Source organism: Rhinopithecus bieti, unplaced genomic scaffold (assembly GCF_001698545.2).
Source record: "Rhinopithecus bieti isolate Rb0 unplaced genomic scaffold, ASM169854v2 scaffold_7969, whole genome shotgun sequence".
NCBI classification, from domain to species: domain Eukaryota; kingdom Metazoa; phylum Chordata; class Mammalia; order Primates; family Cercopithecidae; genus Rhinopithecus; species Rhinopithecus bieti.
The window spans coordinates 96,013-115,388 of record NW_016805545.1 but is presented as its reverse complement, the minus strand read 5'-3'; the positions used below and the strand labels follow the sequence as shown (position 1 = coordinate 115,388).

Genomic DNA, 19,376 nt, shown 5'->3' with positions numbered 1-19,376 from the left:
ACTTTTCCTTTGGATTTTTTTTACTATGGAACTTGCCTAATAGTATATTTTGAAGTTCTCCAGTGACTGGGTCAAGAGTTCTCAGTCTGTTCTCCTATACAGGCCTTTGTATATTCCTTTTGTATGGCATGGGTTAACCTCTATTGACTTTATTTGGAGATAAGGACAAATGCTTATCTCCAGAACTGCCTGGAGAATGACATCGACTCTTGTCAATACTAGGGAATGTATTAACTAAATATGTATTAATTAAAGGTAAATGATATTATATAACCATGGATCTGTGAGTTATTTTCAGAGTAGCATGTACCCACCTGTCAGCAATATTTAGTATTAATAATTGTATTTATAATTTCCACCTGGTTTTGGTGGCGCTTGAAGGACTAAGTCTGGTCACATATTGGAATATGTCTATGCAACTAGCTCACTGTAAGAGACACCCTTCTTGAGCAGGCTTTGGGCTTTCTGGTACCAAGGTGCTCACACAGGTCACCGGTGTTTTAATACCTGAAGGCGAAGCATAATCAGAACAACCATGTGGTGTAAAAGTAAGAAAGTCTGCACCTGAGATCTCTAGACACTCCCAGTGCATTTTCTTCTTCTGCTATTGCTGTATTTGTTGCCTGTAATAAAGTACAAACTGGGTCCTATGGATCCCTTCAGGAATCAAACACTTGATCAAAATAATTAATGCACCTTTTGATAACCCTAATTGAATTATATTCATTAGTAGTTCACACTTAAACATAAAAGCTGGAGATTGTCAGGCAAGCTATGCTATTACTGATTCGAATTCACTCTTGGCATATGAGCCTTTCTCAAAAGTCAGTTCACTTCAGATAACTGAGTTAACTGACCTCAGCTGAAGCTGAGGTTTCATAAGCATAAAATGAAAGAGCAATTATTGGTCCAATCAGCATTTCCCAGTAAGCTTTGGTCATTCTTTACTTACTTTTAGGATGGATTGAGACTTTTTCTTGCCAGACCATCATTAAAGAATTTGAATGCTTTGCCTTTTACTCAAAAGCTTTATTGTTCTTATACCCAATCTTCAGGAAAATGTAGAGAAAATAAAGGATTACTAAAACTAAAAATTGTCAAAGTTCTAAGAGTCACTGGAACTTACATGTCAGTTCCTACAGTATTCCATTTATCTTCATGACATAGGCTCTCCCCTTAAGAGTTAATAACAGACCATGCCAGGCATTTCAGAATTTTGATCTGATCCTAGTCTTTGCCCCACTGCAAGTTGACATAACTAAATACTGTATCTTATCATTAAACAGATACAAGCTGCCTTTTCAAAGTAACCATTTACACAACCTTTGAGCCTGAAACCTGGAGATTTTTGTCTTCTGGAAGAGAAAGCAAAGGAAAACTTGCCTTGAGCTTCGACTAACAGGACTGTATCAGGTACTGTTACTAACTAACACTGTGGTGAAACTCTAAGATAGTAATCCGTGCATTCATATTTTCAGTTCAAGAGACATACACCATTTTTCCTAGATCAGGGGCCTTCCATTTCACTGGTAGACCTCAAGCTGAGAATTCTTTGAACTCTACCAGAAGCAGACAATCCCCTAAAGTAACAGTTGATTCAAACCCCTCCGTTGAAGCTAATGATTATGTAAACTAGATAGCTTTTACTAAAATCTCTGGAACAAGATTCATTTTAAGATAATTTAATACCCTTTTCCTTTGGATTTTTTTTACTCTGGATCTTGCCTAATAGCATATGTTGAAGCTGTCCAGTGACTGGGTCAAGAGTTCTCAGTCTGTTTTGTACATTTTTTTTTTTAACTTCTAAGCCTCTGTGGTCTTTTTTTTGTGGCATTTCAAGAGAGAGAAAACATTCTTGTACATTTTTCTCAGACCTTAGTCACTGCTATAAATCTGATTGGTGAACCAATATCCATTTGACCCTACTGGGGGAAACATAATCCTTGTAAATCCTTGTAAAAATTGGACTTTACCTCCACATTACAAAATACTTCTTATTAGATCATTAACTAAACCCAGGAACTCCGCTCTACTCTCTGCAATGGTCAGTTGCTTGCTTCAGAGTCACTGTATCCTGAAGGAATTATTTAACTTCACTCAGAAAATATGTCCACCATTAGGGTCCAATGATTAGCTCTCTCTTTCTAAGATATGTAATGTTTATACTCTCCTTTGAGTCCATGCCCTACCAAAATACTATTTCTTATGTGTACACTGCCACTGGAAACCCATTCAACAGTTTAAATTGATGATGCAAAGTCTGAATGGATAATAACATATTTCATCTTGATTTCCTCTTCGCTAACCAAGAGGGAGTTTATGCCAGAACAAACATACCTTGGTGCAAATACATTTGTACAAGAATAGACTCTGCTGGAATTTTTTAGCGCATTTATGAGATCTGGGTTTGGTTATCTAGTCCACTGGATGAACAGTCTTTTGCCAAAGTCATAATAATTTCTTTCTCTGGCAAGTGCCTTTATCACAGTTGTTCAATGCATCCTGTCTAGATTCTTCAGTGTTACTGTGTAACCACTTTTACATCACATGATGCAAACACTCATTCTATAATATTTGGTTGGTGCAAAAGTAATTGTGGTTTTTCCCATTTAAAAGTAATAGCAAAAACCACAATTACTTTTGCACCAACCTGAGAAGGCTCAGAAGGAACTGGCATGTGTCCAGCCTAGAGGCAACCTTTCCCAGATAGTCCAATCAGCAGGATCCTGACAATGCGAAGGACTTGAATATCGAAGATTATTGTCCCACAGTCTGACTTTGTCTGTCCTGATATCTATCAGCGGACAGTGGCCTAGTTTCTACCACTAGGCTATGGTGTTCCTTCCCTGCTAAACATAAATAATTTCATCTCTAAAACCAAAAAAAGAAAAAAAGAAAATGAGTTCAACATCATCAACCACATGGGAAATGCAAATAAAAATAACAATGAAATAACACAATAAATTTACTAGAAGGCTAAAATAAAAAATACTAAGTGATGTCAGGATGCAGGACAACTGCAATTCAACTGCATTGCTACTGGGGAGGCAAAATGGTACTGATTCAATTTTTATGATAATTTCAAAAAATAAAACTATGGTGATTGAAAACAGTGATTTCTACGGATTAAGGGATAGGGGAGTGTGTGATAGGATAGAGTTCTTCGGGTTATAGCACTTTTCAGTATCCCAATTGTGGTGGTGGTTACAAAAATCTATATATGTGTTAAAATGCATAGAACTAAATAGCAAAAAATCAGTAATAATAAAAATAAACACATGCTAATCAACATTTTACCACACAAAGGTGCACAGTAAGCATTTATCAATTTAAAAATGATATTGAAGACCATCACTGCCATGTTCCACATTGCCACAGCCTAGTTTAAATTACTGTGTCTGCTGTTAATGTGAATACTGAACATGTTATATATATGTTATGTGTTAACGTGTACATAAGCAAGAATGACTCTTGGAGAGAGGGCAAGTCAATTATAGACAAACTTTATTGTTGAAACACCAGGAGTTCAGTCAAGATTGTGCTGCTCCCTGCACAGAATGCCAATCACTGAGTCAACAAGGATTGCCAGAGAAGAAGGCTTTAATCTAGTCCTGCAGCCAAGGAGAATGGGAGTTCAGTCTCAAATCTGTCTCCCTGACTGACCAAAATCGGTCTGTTTACACAGCAGGGAAGGTGGGGAAAAGAAATTAGGGAGGGATAAGGAAGCAGTCCTGATGAATGAGGTGTTTGGTGTCTCAGTATCTGGATGTGGTGATCTAGTGAGTTTAGGTCCCTTGCCTGAGGGTCAGTTTCCTGAGGAAAAAACTCAATTAAGACATAAGTTTCAAGTTTTAAAACAGAGGGCCCATTTCGATGTTTATTCAAAAATCCATAAATATGGGACAATTTGGCCAGTTTCAACTTCAGGACATTTTAACCATTGTGGACTCAGTGACCTGTGAAGTATACAGGCCAGGGAAACTTCCTCTTTGCCTTCTGAAGTTTCACTGAAAAATCAACTCACAAAAGGCAGATTAATTGGAGAAAAGGTATATAATTTTATTTAACTATATGTTTACACAGGGAGAACCACAGAGTGATTCCCCACACACAATGGGGTTTAGAAGCTTATTTACTGGCAAATCAGGTTATGGGAGAGGGGAAAAGAGGAATTCTGTTGAGGGGATCACTAGGGAGAATGAATGGATCAAGGAGTAGAGATTACCTTGTACATTACCTTGTGAAAGGGTTTGTTCAGGAGGGGTTACATTCTTTGTCTTACAGGGAGAGGAAGAAAAAAGAATTGTTCCTTTTGGTGGGTCTGGATCTTAGGCAGATAAAGGAACTTCACTTTGGGAGAGGTGGTGGGGAGTAGAGGTCAGAGAGACCTTGAGGCTTTTCCAGTTTGGTATGTCAAAGTGCCATATTTTGGGGTATCAGTTTCTGACTCCCAACATGTTCTTGGTCTTCTTTTTTTGTAATGGATCATGAGATAACAGGGAGGGGAAAAAGAACAATTGTTCTCCTTGGTGGGTCCATCCTATCTTTATGTAGACAGGGGAAAGTCTTTTCCAGAGTCTGTTGATCTCTAAGGGTCTTTACTTCAAAATCTTCATTATACCAGGAAGCCATATGCTGGGGTGGAATTTCCTGCACTCCTTCAACCCCCAACTCCAAATTTAGAAATGGCTTCTAACTCTTTTAAAGAAATGTCTTTTATTTCTTTTGGCCACTGTGATTGATTTTTGTGATGGATCCACGAACCAAGAAAGGCAATCAAGGCCAATAAGTTTCAATTTTGGGACTACTGTTTGAGCTATTAAGAAAGTAACATCTCTTTTTTGTTGTTTGAAACTGAAACCTTGTCACTCCAAGGACAGTCAGTAAATACTTTTCAATGTTAAGGGAACTGAGAGAGAGAGAGAGTTTCCTGAGAGAACAAGAAGGCAGAGAGAAGAACGAGAAGTGAGAAATTGGTCCTGGCCATATTATTGTTCCTCTAGTCCAGTTTAACTGGTGATAAGCTTAACCTATGATAAAGATCCTAGATCCCTTTCCAGTCCTGCTGCATCCAAATCTCCTAGGAAGTCCTAGAAAACGTCTAGTCTCCCCTGAAGCTAGCCCTACTGCCAGAATTTGAGGAATATGAACCAATAAATTTCCATTACAGTTTAAGAGAATTTAAGATAGATCTGTGTATTAGTTTGTTCTCACACTGCTGATAAAGACAACCGAGACTGGGTAATTTATAAAGAAAAAGAGATTTAATGGACTCACAGTTCCACATGGCTGGGGAGGCCTCACAATCATGGCAGAAGGTGAAGGAGGAGCAAAGGCATGTCTTACATGGCAGGAGGCAAGAGAGCATGTGCAGGGGAACTGTCCTTCATAAAACCATCCGATCTTATGAGACTTATTCACTATCACAAGAACAGCATGGGAAACACATGCCCTCATGATTCAATTACCTCCCACCAAGTCCCTCCCATGATGCTGGGGATTATTGGAGCTACAATTCAAGATGAGATCTGGTTGGGGATGCAGCCAAACTATATCAGTCTCTTATTTGCCAACAAAAGCATCCTAACTGATAGAGGCCAGATAGATTTGCTTCTTTTTGTTTCTTTCAATATTTTGTTGTGAAGAAGTAAGCATAAGCTCTCAATAGGTTATGTTTTACAAGCCTCTGATGAAGTTCAAAGGACAACCATGCTTAGGATTTCCAGGACAACCTGGAAAAAAAAACAGGTTGAGAAATAGGTGTGTTAATCTCCCTTCCCTCTGCTCCTCCCTCTGGCCTTCCTTTCTTTGATTGAATAGGCCCTAGGACACCTTTTTAAAAAGACTCTCTGTGGTGTTCAGAATCACTCCTATAATCGGATTCTTTCTCCACAATGGATCTCAGTGCTGCAAGTCACCGCATACCTCTAAGTGATGGAAACAGCATTCCCATCATCGGACTTGGTACCTACTCAGAGCCTAAATCAGTAAGCTTATCTTTTCTCTCTTTGTTTGCTTGTTTGTTTCTTTTAACATTTGCCTATAGCATGATCTGCAATTTATTTTAAGCAGATCTCATTGACTTACTTTTTGTAGTAATGGAAGCAACCTCAATTTGTAATAATGAAAGAACTACTATTTACTGAATAGGTATTGAGCCAAAGGTTAAACTAAATCAATTCATGATTAAAAATTAGTTTGGATTAGAGAAGGAGAACTTTCTGCTTCTTTTACTGAAATTCAGCTAAATGCTGATTACTAGAGTGAACTGAGTCACATGAAATTTGTGTGTTTATGACTTGTGTTTTTTAAAATATTAGATAATTTTTAGTTCAGTCTAACAAACACCTAGTGAATACTTGCCATGCACTAAGCACTAGGTGATAGAAGTGTCATATATGAGAAAAACAATGTCTGTGTTATCCAGGGATTAAAAATCAAATAGATGGGGCAGATTCTTTACAACTAATTGTAGAATGACAAAGATAAGGATCAATGCTATTCTAGAACCCTTTGTAAAGAGTCTCTGAAAGCATATGTATTAGTCAATTCTCATGCTGCTATTAAAGACATACCCTAGAGACTGGGTAATTTGTAAAGGAAAGAGGTTTAATTGACTCAGAGTTCAGCACGGCTGGGGATGCCTCAAGAAACTTACAATCATAGCAGAAGGGGAAGAAAACATGTCCTTTTTCATAAGATGGAAGCAAGAAGAAGTGCTGAGCCAAAGTGGAAAAGCCCCTTATAAAACCATCAAATGTCATGAGAACTTATTCACTATCCTGAGAACAGCATGCAAGTAACCTCCTCCATGATTCAATTACCTCTCACTGGGTCCCTCCCATAACATGTGGGGATAACGGGAACTACAATTCAAGATGAGATTTGGATGGGGACACAGCCAAACCGTATTAGCATAGAAATGGAAATAATTAAATTTGACCATGAAGATTGAAACGGGCTTCCTTTAAAACAGTAAAGTTTCAGCTTATGAGAATATCTTTTCCTTGTTGCAGTTCAACATTTAGTGCTGATTACGAGAATAAACAGTGACATGTGTACAAATGCTACCGAAATTTGAGTGGTCATGTATGAATGAACTATTTGAAGTTGAGCATGAATGTACCAGACAGAGAAGCACACCTAAAGCAGGACATTTTTGGCAATAAGAAGTATAGAAACATTTTATTTAGACAGAGAAGGATATATGATATATCCAGGGAATGCCAAGCCCATAGTGCCTGGCACAGGGAGTTAATGGTGATGGTAGCTGAATCTGAAAATGCAGATTAAGACAGGGATTACCAAGGACCTTAAACACTGTGCCAAGGAGTTGGAACTCTGTTGGATTGCCAAGGACCTTGAACACCATGCTAAGGAGTTGGAACTTTGTTTGTTTGTTTGTTTGAGGCAGGGTCTTACTCTGTCACCGAGGCTGGAGTGCAATGATGCAATCTTGGCTTACTGCAACCTCTGCCTCCCAGACTCAAGCGATCATCCTGACTCAACCTCCTAAGTAGCCGGGACCACAGGCAGGCGCCACCATGCCCAGCTAATTTTTGTATTTTTTGTAGAGAAGGGGTTTCATCATATTGCCCAGGCTGGTCTTGAACTCCTGGGTTCCAGCAATCCACCTGCCTCAGTTTCCCAAAGTGCTGGAATTACAGGCATGAGCCACTATGCTCAGCTAGGAGTTGGAACTTCATTCTATAGTAATGAGACATCATCGAAGTTTAGAAGCAAAGAGAGAGCATCACTAGATCTGTGTTTTTGAAAGCTAAAACTCAGGTTGTAGCACAGAGAATGGAAGGCAGATGAGGAGAAATAAACTACCCATAGCAAGAGTAGTTAAAACTTGGATCACAATCCCACATTCCACTTCAACTGCCCACCTCCCTTGTTTTTGGTAATGCAATTGAAAATTACTCTTGGAACAATTAATATGAGTTTGATCCTTGGCCCCTTTCTCTTCTTTCTTTGTACAATGTCTCTTTATGATCTCATTCATAATCTTGGCTCCAACCACATATATGCAGAGATTCTCAAAACTATATTCTCTATCATTTGTTATATCTCCCCCATGTAAGTCCCTTACAGGAGATAACTATTGTTCAAAGATGAAAGAAATGATGGGCAAGTCTAATTATGGGGTACAAGCTACAGAGAAGGCATGGCCTAGAAAGTTAGGTGGGGGAATATTCCTTCCTGAGTGGCTCTGGTTGAGACTGCTGTAGTTGCAGCAAGTTTTCAGAATCTGAATGAGCCATGGGGCAAAGGAGAAGTGCAATCCAAGCTCTTGGTGAGTACCCAGGAGAAGCCTAAAACACCCACTACATTTTTGCCCCTGAGCAGAGGGAGGTGGGGGTGCAGGGCTCAGAACCCATTTCTCAGGAATGTGCCATCCTTTAAACATTCCTTTTATTTTATTTATTTTATTTTTATTAGAGGCAGGTTTTTGCCATGTTGCCCAGGCTGGTCTCGAACTCCTGGGCTTAAGTGATCCGCCTGCCTCAGCCTCCCAAAGTGCTGGGATTACAGGCATGAGCTATGACACCCAGCCCTAAACATTCCTTACTTTCTCCCCAATGCCCATCTAATTCCCCTCTTCTGATCCCGCAGGGAGATTTGTTTCACCTGGGGAAAGAAAAGCCTTGCTCTTACACCAAGTAATTTTTTCAGATCTGGTTTTAAGCTGAGGACAGGGTGAAGGTCTCATAAGCTCTACCTAAGGCGACCAGGGGCCAGGCAGAAAGCATAAATGAATGGTTTCAGAGAGTTAACCCTATTTATCCATTTTGTCCTACTTCCCCACTTTGATACTAGACATGAGTGCAAGCAATGCTTTATTTTCCTCTTTATTTCTACAAAAAAAAAGAAAAAACACAAGCAACTGACACTCGGGGGACTATTATTGAGGACACAGTAGAGATCACACTACAAGAGGGTGGCAGCTTGTCCTCCAGTACAGACAATCATCATGAATAATAATCCAGTTGTTGGCCAGTCTTGTAACACTTTTTGGAGAACACTGTAAAGTAATTATTAATTTGTAAGCAACGGCAACTCATTCAGATTTTGGATGACATCTGGATGGCATGCTGTCTTGTCCAACTTGTGTCCAATCACAAATGTGCCAATTATATCTTACAATGGATTTCCACTGACCCACCCAAACTTACGTTGTAGTGGATTTTATATAACCCAGCTCATAATGGGCAGCTCTGGCCACACAGTCACATCACGGCCCATGGCCAGATACACTATCTCTACAGGACTCAGCAGCAATGTCATCAATGTAGATGGCATGACTTGCTCCAGAACCCTACAGGCTTACCTTGTAATTCTCCAACTGAGGCTTGCCATAAATTCCATGCTACATGTAAACAATAGGGCCTGCTGGGTCATATGGCCCAAGTGGCAGGGATGCTTGTGGTAAAGTCTAGACTTCTGCTGAGCCCTTCCCCATTCTGGGCCTACTGAAACCTGGTGTATTCATGTCACTCAATAAATGGGTAGGAATAGTACTGCAAGTATGGAATATGCTGCCTATGGAGCCTGAGGGCGCCTTCTAGGTAGTGTGCTTCCTTCTTAATGCTTTTCCTAGTATACAGCCATACCTATGACTTTATCTTGAAAGAACTTCCATCGGCCTTCCAGTAATCCATTTTTTAAAAAATTCTTAATAGAAACGAGGTATTTCTATGTTGCCCAGGATGGTCTGAAACTCCTGGACTCAAGCGACTCTCCCACCTTGGCCTTCAAAATTGCTGGGATTATAGGCATGAGCCACCATGCCCAGCCCAATAATCCATGCAGACTGCTTTGGTTTCTGTAAATGATGCAATACACTTGTTGGCTGCCTATCTAACTTGTCTTTAGGGTAGGTTTGCCATGTTTAGCAAGTAAAAATATAAGATGTCCAAGTAAATTTGAACTTCAGATGAACAATGAATCATTTTTAAATATGAGTATGTTCCATCCCATTTAATATTTGGAATGTGCATATACAAAAATGTCTTGCCCGTTTGAATTTCAAATTTAACTGAGCATCCTGTATGTTGCCTGAAAACTCTGGGGATTTCATGTCTAATTAACCATCTCTGCAAAGCATCTCTGCAGGTCATGCTCTTTGGATACCACTCATTTTGATAACAGTGCCCACTTCACTTCTGAAGTTAGTACTACCATGTAGCCTCTATTATTTTAAAATTCCATCATTCCTAGCTTTAAAAACAAGGACAGGATCTCACTATGTTGCCCAGGCTGGTCTTGAACTCCTGGGCTCAAGCAATCCTCCTGTCTTGGTCTCCTGAAGTGCTGAAGTCAGAGGTCTGGGCCACCACACCTGGGCCCTAATTTTTTTTTATTAAACCTAGTTTTTCAACATCTCACACAGTCTGCCTTGTCTACAGAGGACAGCTGTAATTGAGCTCAACAACTCTGGTGTTTTTGTCGCTAAAGCATTGCTATCTCTCTGGTAAAAGGAGTGTTGTCTGGGCCCTGCTGCAAAACATAGATCATCCGTGGGTTTCCGGCCTTACGTAGTATATCCACTGTAGTGGGCTCCCTTCTCTGAGCTTCCTGAGCCCTCTTTTGACCATCTGCCATGGTATTTCTGGAATGTCTACTTCATGTATGTGGATCTCACTTTTTCCAAGATTTCAAGAGTTACGCTGGCAGTGTGTTACCACTGTTTCCTGAGGTGTTAAGCGAGGTATCACAGGATAGTGTTTCCATATCAATAAACTCTCCTTTATCCAACTTGAAATTCCACCTTCCTCTTAATGCTGCACCCCAAGATCCACTCTCACACCTGCTCTCCACCTGCATTGCACGTGGTGTCTCGGTGTGCCGTTCCCTCAGTGTATCACCCTCTTCCTTTATTCAGCCTGGAGATCTCAAAAGGGATAATATCCAAAATATAAAAGGAACTCCTACCTTTTTTTTTTGAGACAGACTTTTGCTCTTGTTGCCTAGGCTGGAGTGCAATGGTGCGATCGATCTCGGCTCACCAAAACTTCCACTTCCCGGGTTCAAGCGATTCTCCTGCCTCAGCCTCCTGAGTAGCTGGTACTACAGGTGTGCACCACGACACCCAGCTAATTTTTGTATTTTTAGTGGAGATGGGGTTTCTCCCTGTTGATCAGGCTGGTCTCTAACTCCCAACCTCAGGTGATTCACCCCCCTCGGCCTCCCAAAGTGCTGGGATTACAGGCGTGAGCCACCACGCCCGGCAAGAACTCCTATCTTTTATATTTAGAAGGATATATTCTAACGTGACTCCATGGCTGTGAAATTAGCCTCCCTACCAAGTGATATTCACTGGAAACTCCCTCCTGGAACAACTAATTATTGGTCTGATGACTAGGAGGCAATATGCAGGTAGATCCTGCCTGGAGCACATGTTCCAAGGCAGCAGCTTCTGCGTCGTTTTCAAAGGACACAGGGAATGCTGGACATTAACATGGAGGAGCAGTGCTGGATCATTTCTGCTGATTTACCTTCTTCCATCTACCTAATTCCTTCTTGCCATGTCCGATATGCTACTGATGCATCCATTTAATTTTAGATGTCTTACCAGATTTTTGTTTGTTTGTTTTGTTTATAGAATTGCTGTGTTTGATTCTTTCCTGAATCTTCTAGGGTACTTTTCATATTTTTCTGTCCTCTACAGAGATTTTCACATTTATTTCTTTGTTTTTAAATTTAATTTTTTTTTTTTTAATAGACATGAGGGTCTTCTGTCACCCAGGCTGGACCACAGTGGTGCAGTCGTAGCTCACTGAAGATCTCAACTCCTGGGCTCAAGCAATCCTCCTGCCACCGCCTCTCGAGTAGCTAGGAGTACAGACAGCTGTACGTCACCATGCCTGGATAATTTTCTAATTTTTGCTTTTATTTTATTTTACTATTTTATTGTAAGACAGGGTCTTACCATGTTGCCCAGGCCAGTCTCAAACCCCTAGCATCAAGCAATCCTCCTGCATCAGCCTCCCAAAGTGCTGAGATTATAGGCATAAGCCACTATGCCCAGCCTCAAGTTTATTTCTTTAGTAAAAACAATCATAGTTATTTTAACTTTTGACTAATAATTCCAATTTTTTATTGTGGTATTACTCTGTGACTGAATTATTTCACTTAGTATAATGTCCCCCAGGTTCATCCATGTTGTTGCGTGTAGAAGAATTTCCTTCTTTTTTGAGACTGAATAATATTACACTGTTTATGTACCACATTTTCTTTACCTGCTCATCTGTCAGTGAACATTTTGGTTGTTTCCATATCTTACCTGTTGTGAACAATGCTACAGTGACCATGGAAGTGCAAATATTTCCTCAAGATAGTGATTTTATTTCCTTTGGATATACACCCTGAAGTAGGATTGCTGGATCATATGGTAGTTCCATTTTTAATTTTTTTCTTCACCAACATGGTCTAATATATCTTTAATTTTTTTAGGAAACTCCATATTGTTTTCTAGTAGCTGCACCATTTTAAATTTCCACCAACAGTGTACAAGAGTTGTAATTTCTTTACATCCTCACCAATAATTATCTTTCAGTTTTTTGATAATAGTCATCCTAATGGGTGTGAGGTGTTATTTAATTGTAGATTTGATTTGCATTTCCCAGATGGATAGCGATGTTGAGTATCTTTTCATATACCTATTGGCCATTTGTATGTCTTCTTTGGAGAAATATCCACCCAACTCCTTTGCCAACTTTTTAATCAGGTTAGTTTTTTCTTTGGGGTTTTTGTTTGTTTGTTTGTTTTTTGTTTTTGTTTTTTTGCTATTGAGTTGTAGAAGTTCCTTCTGAATTATATCTTGGATATTAACCCCTTGTGAGGTATACGGCCTGCAAATATTTTCTCCTATTCCATAGGTTGCCTTTTAACTCTGTTGAGTGTTTCCTTTTCTGTGCAGAGGTTTTTTAGCTTGATGTAGTCCCGAGAACCTATTTTTGCTTTTGTTTCTTGTGCTTTCGGTGTCATATCCAAGAAATCATCGCCTCCCCCAATGTCAGGATGCTCTTTCTCTTGTTTTCTTCTAGGAGTTTTACAGTTTCTGGCCTTAAAAATCTGTAATCCATTTTGAGTTGACTTTTTGTGTATGGTGTAAGATACAGGTGCAATGTCATTCTAATGATAGTTCCAATATTAGGATCTATGGTTCTGTTTAGGCTCTCAATTGTTTCTGCCAGTCTTCCTTTATGGAACTTTGTTTTCTGGGGTACCTGAATTCTTCAGCTGTGTGCAGGTTAATACTACTTTAAAAAAAGTATTTGTGAGCATGCGTCAAGGGTGAAAAACAAGTGTTTTCTTTCAGACAGCATTTGTGTGTGTTTGCTCCAGGTTCCCTGGAGGCACTGCTGCTATCCAGTGACCACATTAAACTGGTCAGCAGACTCTGGTTACATAGGTTATGAAATCTCCCAGGGACTGGAGGTGGCTGTAGCCTTTTAGGGAGTTTTCTTACTTTCCTTTTTCATCTCCCACACCTCTCATGTCTGCATTCAGACTTTCCCATAAAATTTAGTTTGAATTAATAAACGCCTACTGTCTTTTCAGCACTTTTTAAAAGTTTTAATCTAGCTTTTTTTTTCTTTCTTTTTTGGAGACAGGGTCTTGCTCTGTCACCCAGGCTGAAGTGCATTCTCATGATTACAGCTCCCTGCAAATTCTGCCTCCCAGGCTCAAGCGAGTCACCAGACCCGGCTAATTTCTGTAGTTTTTATAGAGATGGGGTTTCGCCATGTTGCCCAGGCTGTTCTCAAACTCCTGGGCTCAAGCAATCCTCCCACCTCAGTCTCCCAAAGTGCTGGGATTATAGGCGTGTGCCACCACGCCGGCCTAATCTAGCATTTTTAATTTTCTTAAGTAGAAGGAAATGCTGTCAGTCATTTTAGGAAACCGGATTTTTTTGTTTTGCTGTTCAGTGAGATTGTCCTTCATTGTGGAATCAAATTTTTATATTTTAGATTCTCCTATCATATCATTTATGTGGTATCCTATTTGATCTTTCTGATTTTTTTTCAAAACTGGTTTTCCTAAAAAAATGTGTCAGAATTTATGCAGAATTTCTTTGTGCCACATTTAAGAATTACAAAGTGTGGGCCAGGTGCAGTGGCTCATGCCTGTAATTCCAGCACTTTGGAAGGCCGAGGCTGGCAGATCACAAGGTCAAGAGATTGAGACCATCCTGGTCAACATGGTGAAACCCCGTCTCTACTAAAAGTACAAAAATTAGCTGGGCGTGGTGGCGTGTGCCTGGAGTCCCAGCTACTCAGGAGGTTGAGGCAGGAGAATTGCTTGAACCTGGGAGGCAGAGGTTGCAGTGAGTCGAGATCACACCACTGCACTGCAGCCTGGTGACAGAGCGAGACTCTGTCTAACAACAACAAAAAAGAATTAGAAAGTGTGGTCCTCATGTCCACAGTCCCAACTAGTTCCTCCATATTGATTAGAATTAAGTACAAAATAGTAATACATCTCACTGCTGCTTCTGCCTTCTGAGGGACAATATTTTTCAGCAAGTATATAAATATAAACATATAAATAAATAAGTAAATAGTAAATATCCAGTAAGTAAATATCCAGCTTTTAGAAGAGACTCCCCGGTGATAGCTGAATAATTGAAGATTTTCACTACTATAACTTGTTTCTGTGCCATAATCCTTGTTAAATGAGTCATCATCCAAATATGCAGCACCATGGTGGACTACACTCCTGCCTTAGCCCTTGCCTTTACCTCTCTCTTTCCTTCTTTCTTTCCTTCCTCCCTCCCTCATTCCCTCCCTCCCTCCCTCCCTCCCTTCCTTCCTTCCTTCTCTCTTTTTTGAGATGCTCTGTCACCCAGGCTGGAGTGCAGTGGCATGATCTCGGCTCACTGCAACCTATGTCTCCCAGGTTCCAGAGATTCTCCTGCCTCAGACTCCCAAGTAGCTGGGATTACAGGTGCCCACTACCACGCCTGGCTAATTTTTGTATTTTTTAGTAGAAGCGGGGTCTCACCATGTTCACCAGGCTGGTCTTGAACTCCTGACCTCAGGTGATCTGCCTGCCTCGACCTCTCAAAGTGCTGGGATTACAGGCGTGAGCCACAATCCCTGGCCGTAATTTCTTTATCCTAAATGCTCTCCTCTGTACTTAATTTTTTGGGTTAATCTTTGAAAATACAAGCGCCTACTTTAATATGCATTTGTCTGGGGCACCCTTCATTGTGTACTTTAGCTCTTCATTTAAATGATCAGTTCCAGCCCATAAAATCTCAGTGATGTTTCTGAGATTCTATTTACCATCTAGTATTAAGCTTCATATATTAATAATATGTAGAGGGAGGCCAAGGCAGGAGGATCGCTTGAGCCCAAGAGTTTGAGACCAGCATGGGCAACATGGCAAAACCCCATCTCTACAAAAATGTTAGCCAGGCATGGTGGCACACGCCTGTAGTCCCACTTACTCGGGAGGCTGAGGTGGAAGAATCACTTGAGCCCAGGAGGCCGAGGCTGCAATGAGCCATAATTGTGCCGGTGCACTCCAGCCTGGGTGACAGAGAACCTGTCTCTAATAATATGTAGATACTTGAGAATGAAAGTAGATGTTTATTTTCTTCCCTGTAAATTTCTGGACACCATGCCTTACCTCCCCTTCCCACTGTACTTTGGTTGTCACACTTGTCATTCATAACATCTCATTTTACAGGCTTTTTCTGGCCTTTTGACTCAATTACTCTCCAAGTCCTATTAATCATGTTGTTAATTAACCAAACAAATATTTCTAATATTCCTGGAATGTGTGTCTCCTTTTCCCAGCTATTTGATATTTGTGACTATGAATCTTATAATATCACCTATGTAGCCAGTTTGTTCATTTTTCGTATCCTCTTATCTTCTCTATAGTGACGACTTTCAACTGAAGCAGGGGGAGGAAAATACAATATATGCTCCCAAAGCTTTCTGTTTCCTGCCCAGGACTGTAAAGTCACTAGAAATACATTTCAGATTTATTCTCTCGCTCAGCCTACAACAAATCAATAGCTGTGGACCAGAGTTCACATGTCCAATGTGATTTGTCCAGCATTTGGTTCGAACACTAAAGAAAGCACAAGTAGTTGACCAACATTTGTTGAGCAAGATCAGAACAATCAACCTTCAATACCAAGTCAGCACAAATCAGAAAATAGAACTAACCCTGTCACACAACACACTCTCTAAAAGATGCTTTGAAAATTATATTTGATGAGACTAGATGTTTGTCTTCAGGGAAATCTCATTGCTGTTTCTCATTAAAAAATGTAACAAAAATGAAACACATTCATATTCAAATGCCATCAAAACCGAGGCACAGGGATTTCTGTGGAATCTGAAACATGGTGTCTTACTCTATTTTGTGTTGCTGTAACGGAATGCTTGAGACTGGGTAACTGATAAAGAACAGAAGTTTATTCTCTTACAGTTCTGGAGGCTGGAAAGTCCAAGATCAAGATGCCAGCAGGTTAGGGCCCAGTCTCTCTGCCTCCAAGGCTGCACCTTGAATGCTGCATTCTCTGGAGGGGAGAGACATTATTACTCACATGACAGAAGAGGGAGAACTCACTCCCACAAGCCCTTTTTATGGTGGCATTAATTCTAAACTCCTCCCATTAGGCCCCATCTCTCAACACCATTTGTTACCTTGGAGATTCAGTTTCAACATGAGTTTTGGAGGGGACAAAAATAATCAAACCATAGCAAATGAAAAACCAGTGTTCAGGGGACAGGATATGCTCATTCTTAAGTTTAATGTGAGTTAATAAAATGAACAAAGATGTAGCTACCAAATTTTATTAAAATATATCCTAAAACATAAAATGTTCCTCAACAATATTTTTCCTCAGTTTTATTGAGACATAACTGACATATAATAAACTGTCCATATTTAAAGTATACAATTTGATGAGTCTGACATATATTCATCTGTGAGGCCATCACCACCATCACAATAATGAATGTATCTATTAACTCTATAAGCTTCCTCATGCCACTTTGTGATCCCTCCTCCCACCCATACTTCCCCGACTCCCGACCCCAGGCAATCACTGATCTATGTCTGTCACCACAGACTGTGATTATATAAAATGCTAGAAGAGAAAAACTAAAGTATTTATTCTTTTTGGGCTGGCTTCTTTCACTCAGTATAATTATTTTGAGATTCATCCACACTATGTGTTGTCATCAATGCTACATTTCTTTTTTTTTTTGACACAGTGTCTCTGTTGCCCAGGCTGGGGTGCAGTGGTATGATCATGGCTCACTGCAGCCTTGAACTCTCAGGCTCAAGCAATCCCCCTACCTTACCCTCCCGAGTAACTGGGACCAAAGGCGCATGCCACCACACCCAGCTAATTACTTTAATTTTTTTTTTTTTTTTTGAGGCGGAGTCTCGCTCTGTGGCCCGGGCTGGAGTGCAGTGGCCAGATCTCAGCTCACTGCTAGCTCCGCCTCCCGGATTTACGCCATTCTCCTGCCTCAGCTTCCCGAGTAGCTGGGACTACAGGCGCCCGCCACCTCGCCCAGCTAGTTTTGTATTTTAGTAGAGACGAGGTTTCACCGTGTTAGCCAGGATGGTCTCGATCTCCTGACCTCGTGATCCGCCCGTCTCGGCCTCCCAAAGTGCTGGGATTACAGGCTTGAGCCACCACACCCGGCCACTTTAATTTTTGTATAGATGGAGTCTCCCTCTGTTGCCCAGGCTGGTCTCAAACTCGTGGCCTCAAGCAATCCTCCTGCCTCAGCCTCCCAAAGTCCTGGGATTACAGGTGTGAGCCACCACAGCAGGCCTACTTCATTCCTTTTTATTACTGAGGAGTATTCCATTCTGTGGATACATCTCAATTTGTTTACCCAACCTTTGATTTATAATTTAGCCTTCTTCAATCAGCTCGTGCCCTCCAATAAAAAAGGCTTCCATGAATTCTCCTGTCACAGGAAATATTGATCAAATCACATTTTGTTTGTTTGTTTGTTTGAGATGGAGTCTTGCTCTGTTGCCCAGGCTGGAGTGCAGTGGCACAATCTTGGCTCACTGCAAGCTCCACCTCCCAGGCTCATGTAATTCTCCTGCCTCAGCCTCCCGAGTAGCTGGGACTACAGGCACCAGCCACCACGCCCGGCTAATTTTTTGTATTTTTAGTAGAGACGGGGTTTCACTGTGTTAGCCAGGATGGTCTCAATCTCCTGACCTTGTGATCCTCCCGCCTCGGCCTCCCAAAGTGCTGGGATTAAAGGTGTGAGCCACCGCACCCAGCCCAAATCACATTTTTGGTGCCACAAAGCTGAGGGCAGACCTGGGACAGATGGTGTCTCCCACTGAGGGAGGGGAAGCCCCTGGGAGGTCAGTTTCTCCTGCTGCTGAACACGGTCTTCCGATCACAACAGCAAGGAATTGGGAATGTGTCATTCTAGCTGTAAAGGAACGTACATGCAAAATGTCCTGATTAATGATGATTAAAGGAAAGACCATTTCTCTTTTCCCCAAACCCAACCTCTTTGTCACTTCAGACCCCTAAGGGAGCCTGTGCAACATCAGTGAAGGTTGCTATTGACACAGGGTACCGACATATTGATGGCGCCTACATCTACCAAAATGAACATGAAGTTGGGGAGGCCATCAGGGAGAAGATAGCAGAAGGAAAGGTGCGGAGGGAAGATATTTTCTACTGTGGAAAGGTGAGATCTTGCCTTCAGCCTCCACTGGGGACAGTGAGAAGGTTTCAGGTGTTCATTTTATTATTCATCTTGTGTGTGTGTGTGTGCGTGCGTGTGTGTGTGTGTGTGTGTAATTGCATTCATGAGTGTGCAGTACTTAATAACAGTTTGCGTTGTTTCTTTGTTTAAAAGATAAGTGTTAAAATGAACCAAAATCATGCAAAATAGGATTTTCAACATTCTTGTATCATATTAATGAATTATTTATTAATTTGGGAGAAGTAAGCAGAGTAGCATTTGGGGGAGAGAAAGAGGGTTTTTAAAAAGTATTTGGCTGGGTGCAGTGTCTCACGCCTCTAATCCTCACTTTGGGAGGCTGAGGCAGCTGTTTTGCTTGAGCTCAGGAGTTCAAGACCAACCTGGGTAACATGGCAAAACTCTGTCTCAACAAAAAAAATACAAAAATTAGCCAGGCATGGTAGCTTGCACCTGTAGTCCCAGCTTTTTGGGAGGTTGAGGCAGGAGGATAGCTTGAGCCAGGGAGGTCAAGGCTGCAATGAGTCATGTTCATATCACTGCACTCCAACCTGAGTGACAGAACGAGACCCTATCTCAAAAAAAAAAAAAAAAAGAATTTGAGCAAATGTAATTAACTCAGAAATGGCATTTAGATTTTTTTTTTTTTTTTTT

General features: G+C 40.8%; 1 protein-coding gene across 1 annotated transcript in view; it reads left to right on the top strand.

The window, feature by feature from the left end:
* The first annotated feature begins 5,802 nt into the window (after positions 1 to 5,802).
* The window catches only part of AKR1D1 (aldo-keto reductase family 1 member D1), a 46,740-nt gene continuing 33,166 nt past the window's right edge, over positions 5,803 to 19,376 (top strand). The window contains exons 1-2 of the mRNA XM_017872850.1: positions 5,803 to 5,987; positions 18,540 to 18,707. Of these exons, the coding sequence (XP_017728339.1) occupies positions 5,895 to 5,987; positions 18,540 to 18,707 (261 nt within the window). The 5' untranslated portion in view covers positions 5,803 to 5,894. The remainder of the gene's footprint in view (positions 5,988 to 18,539; positions 18,708 to 19,376) is intronic.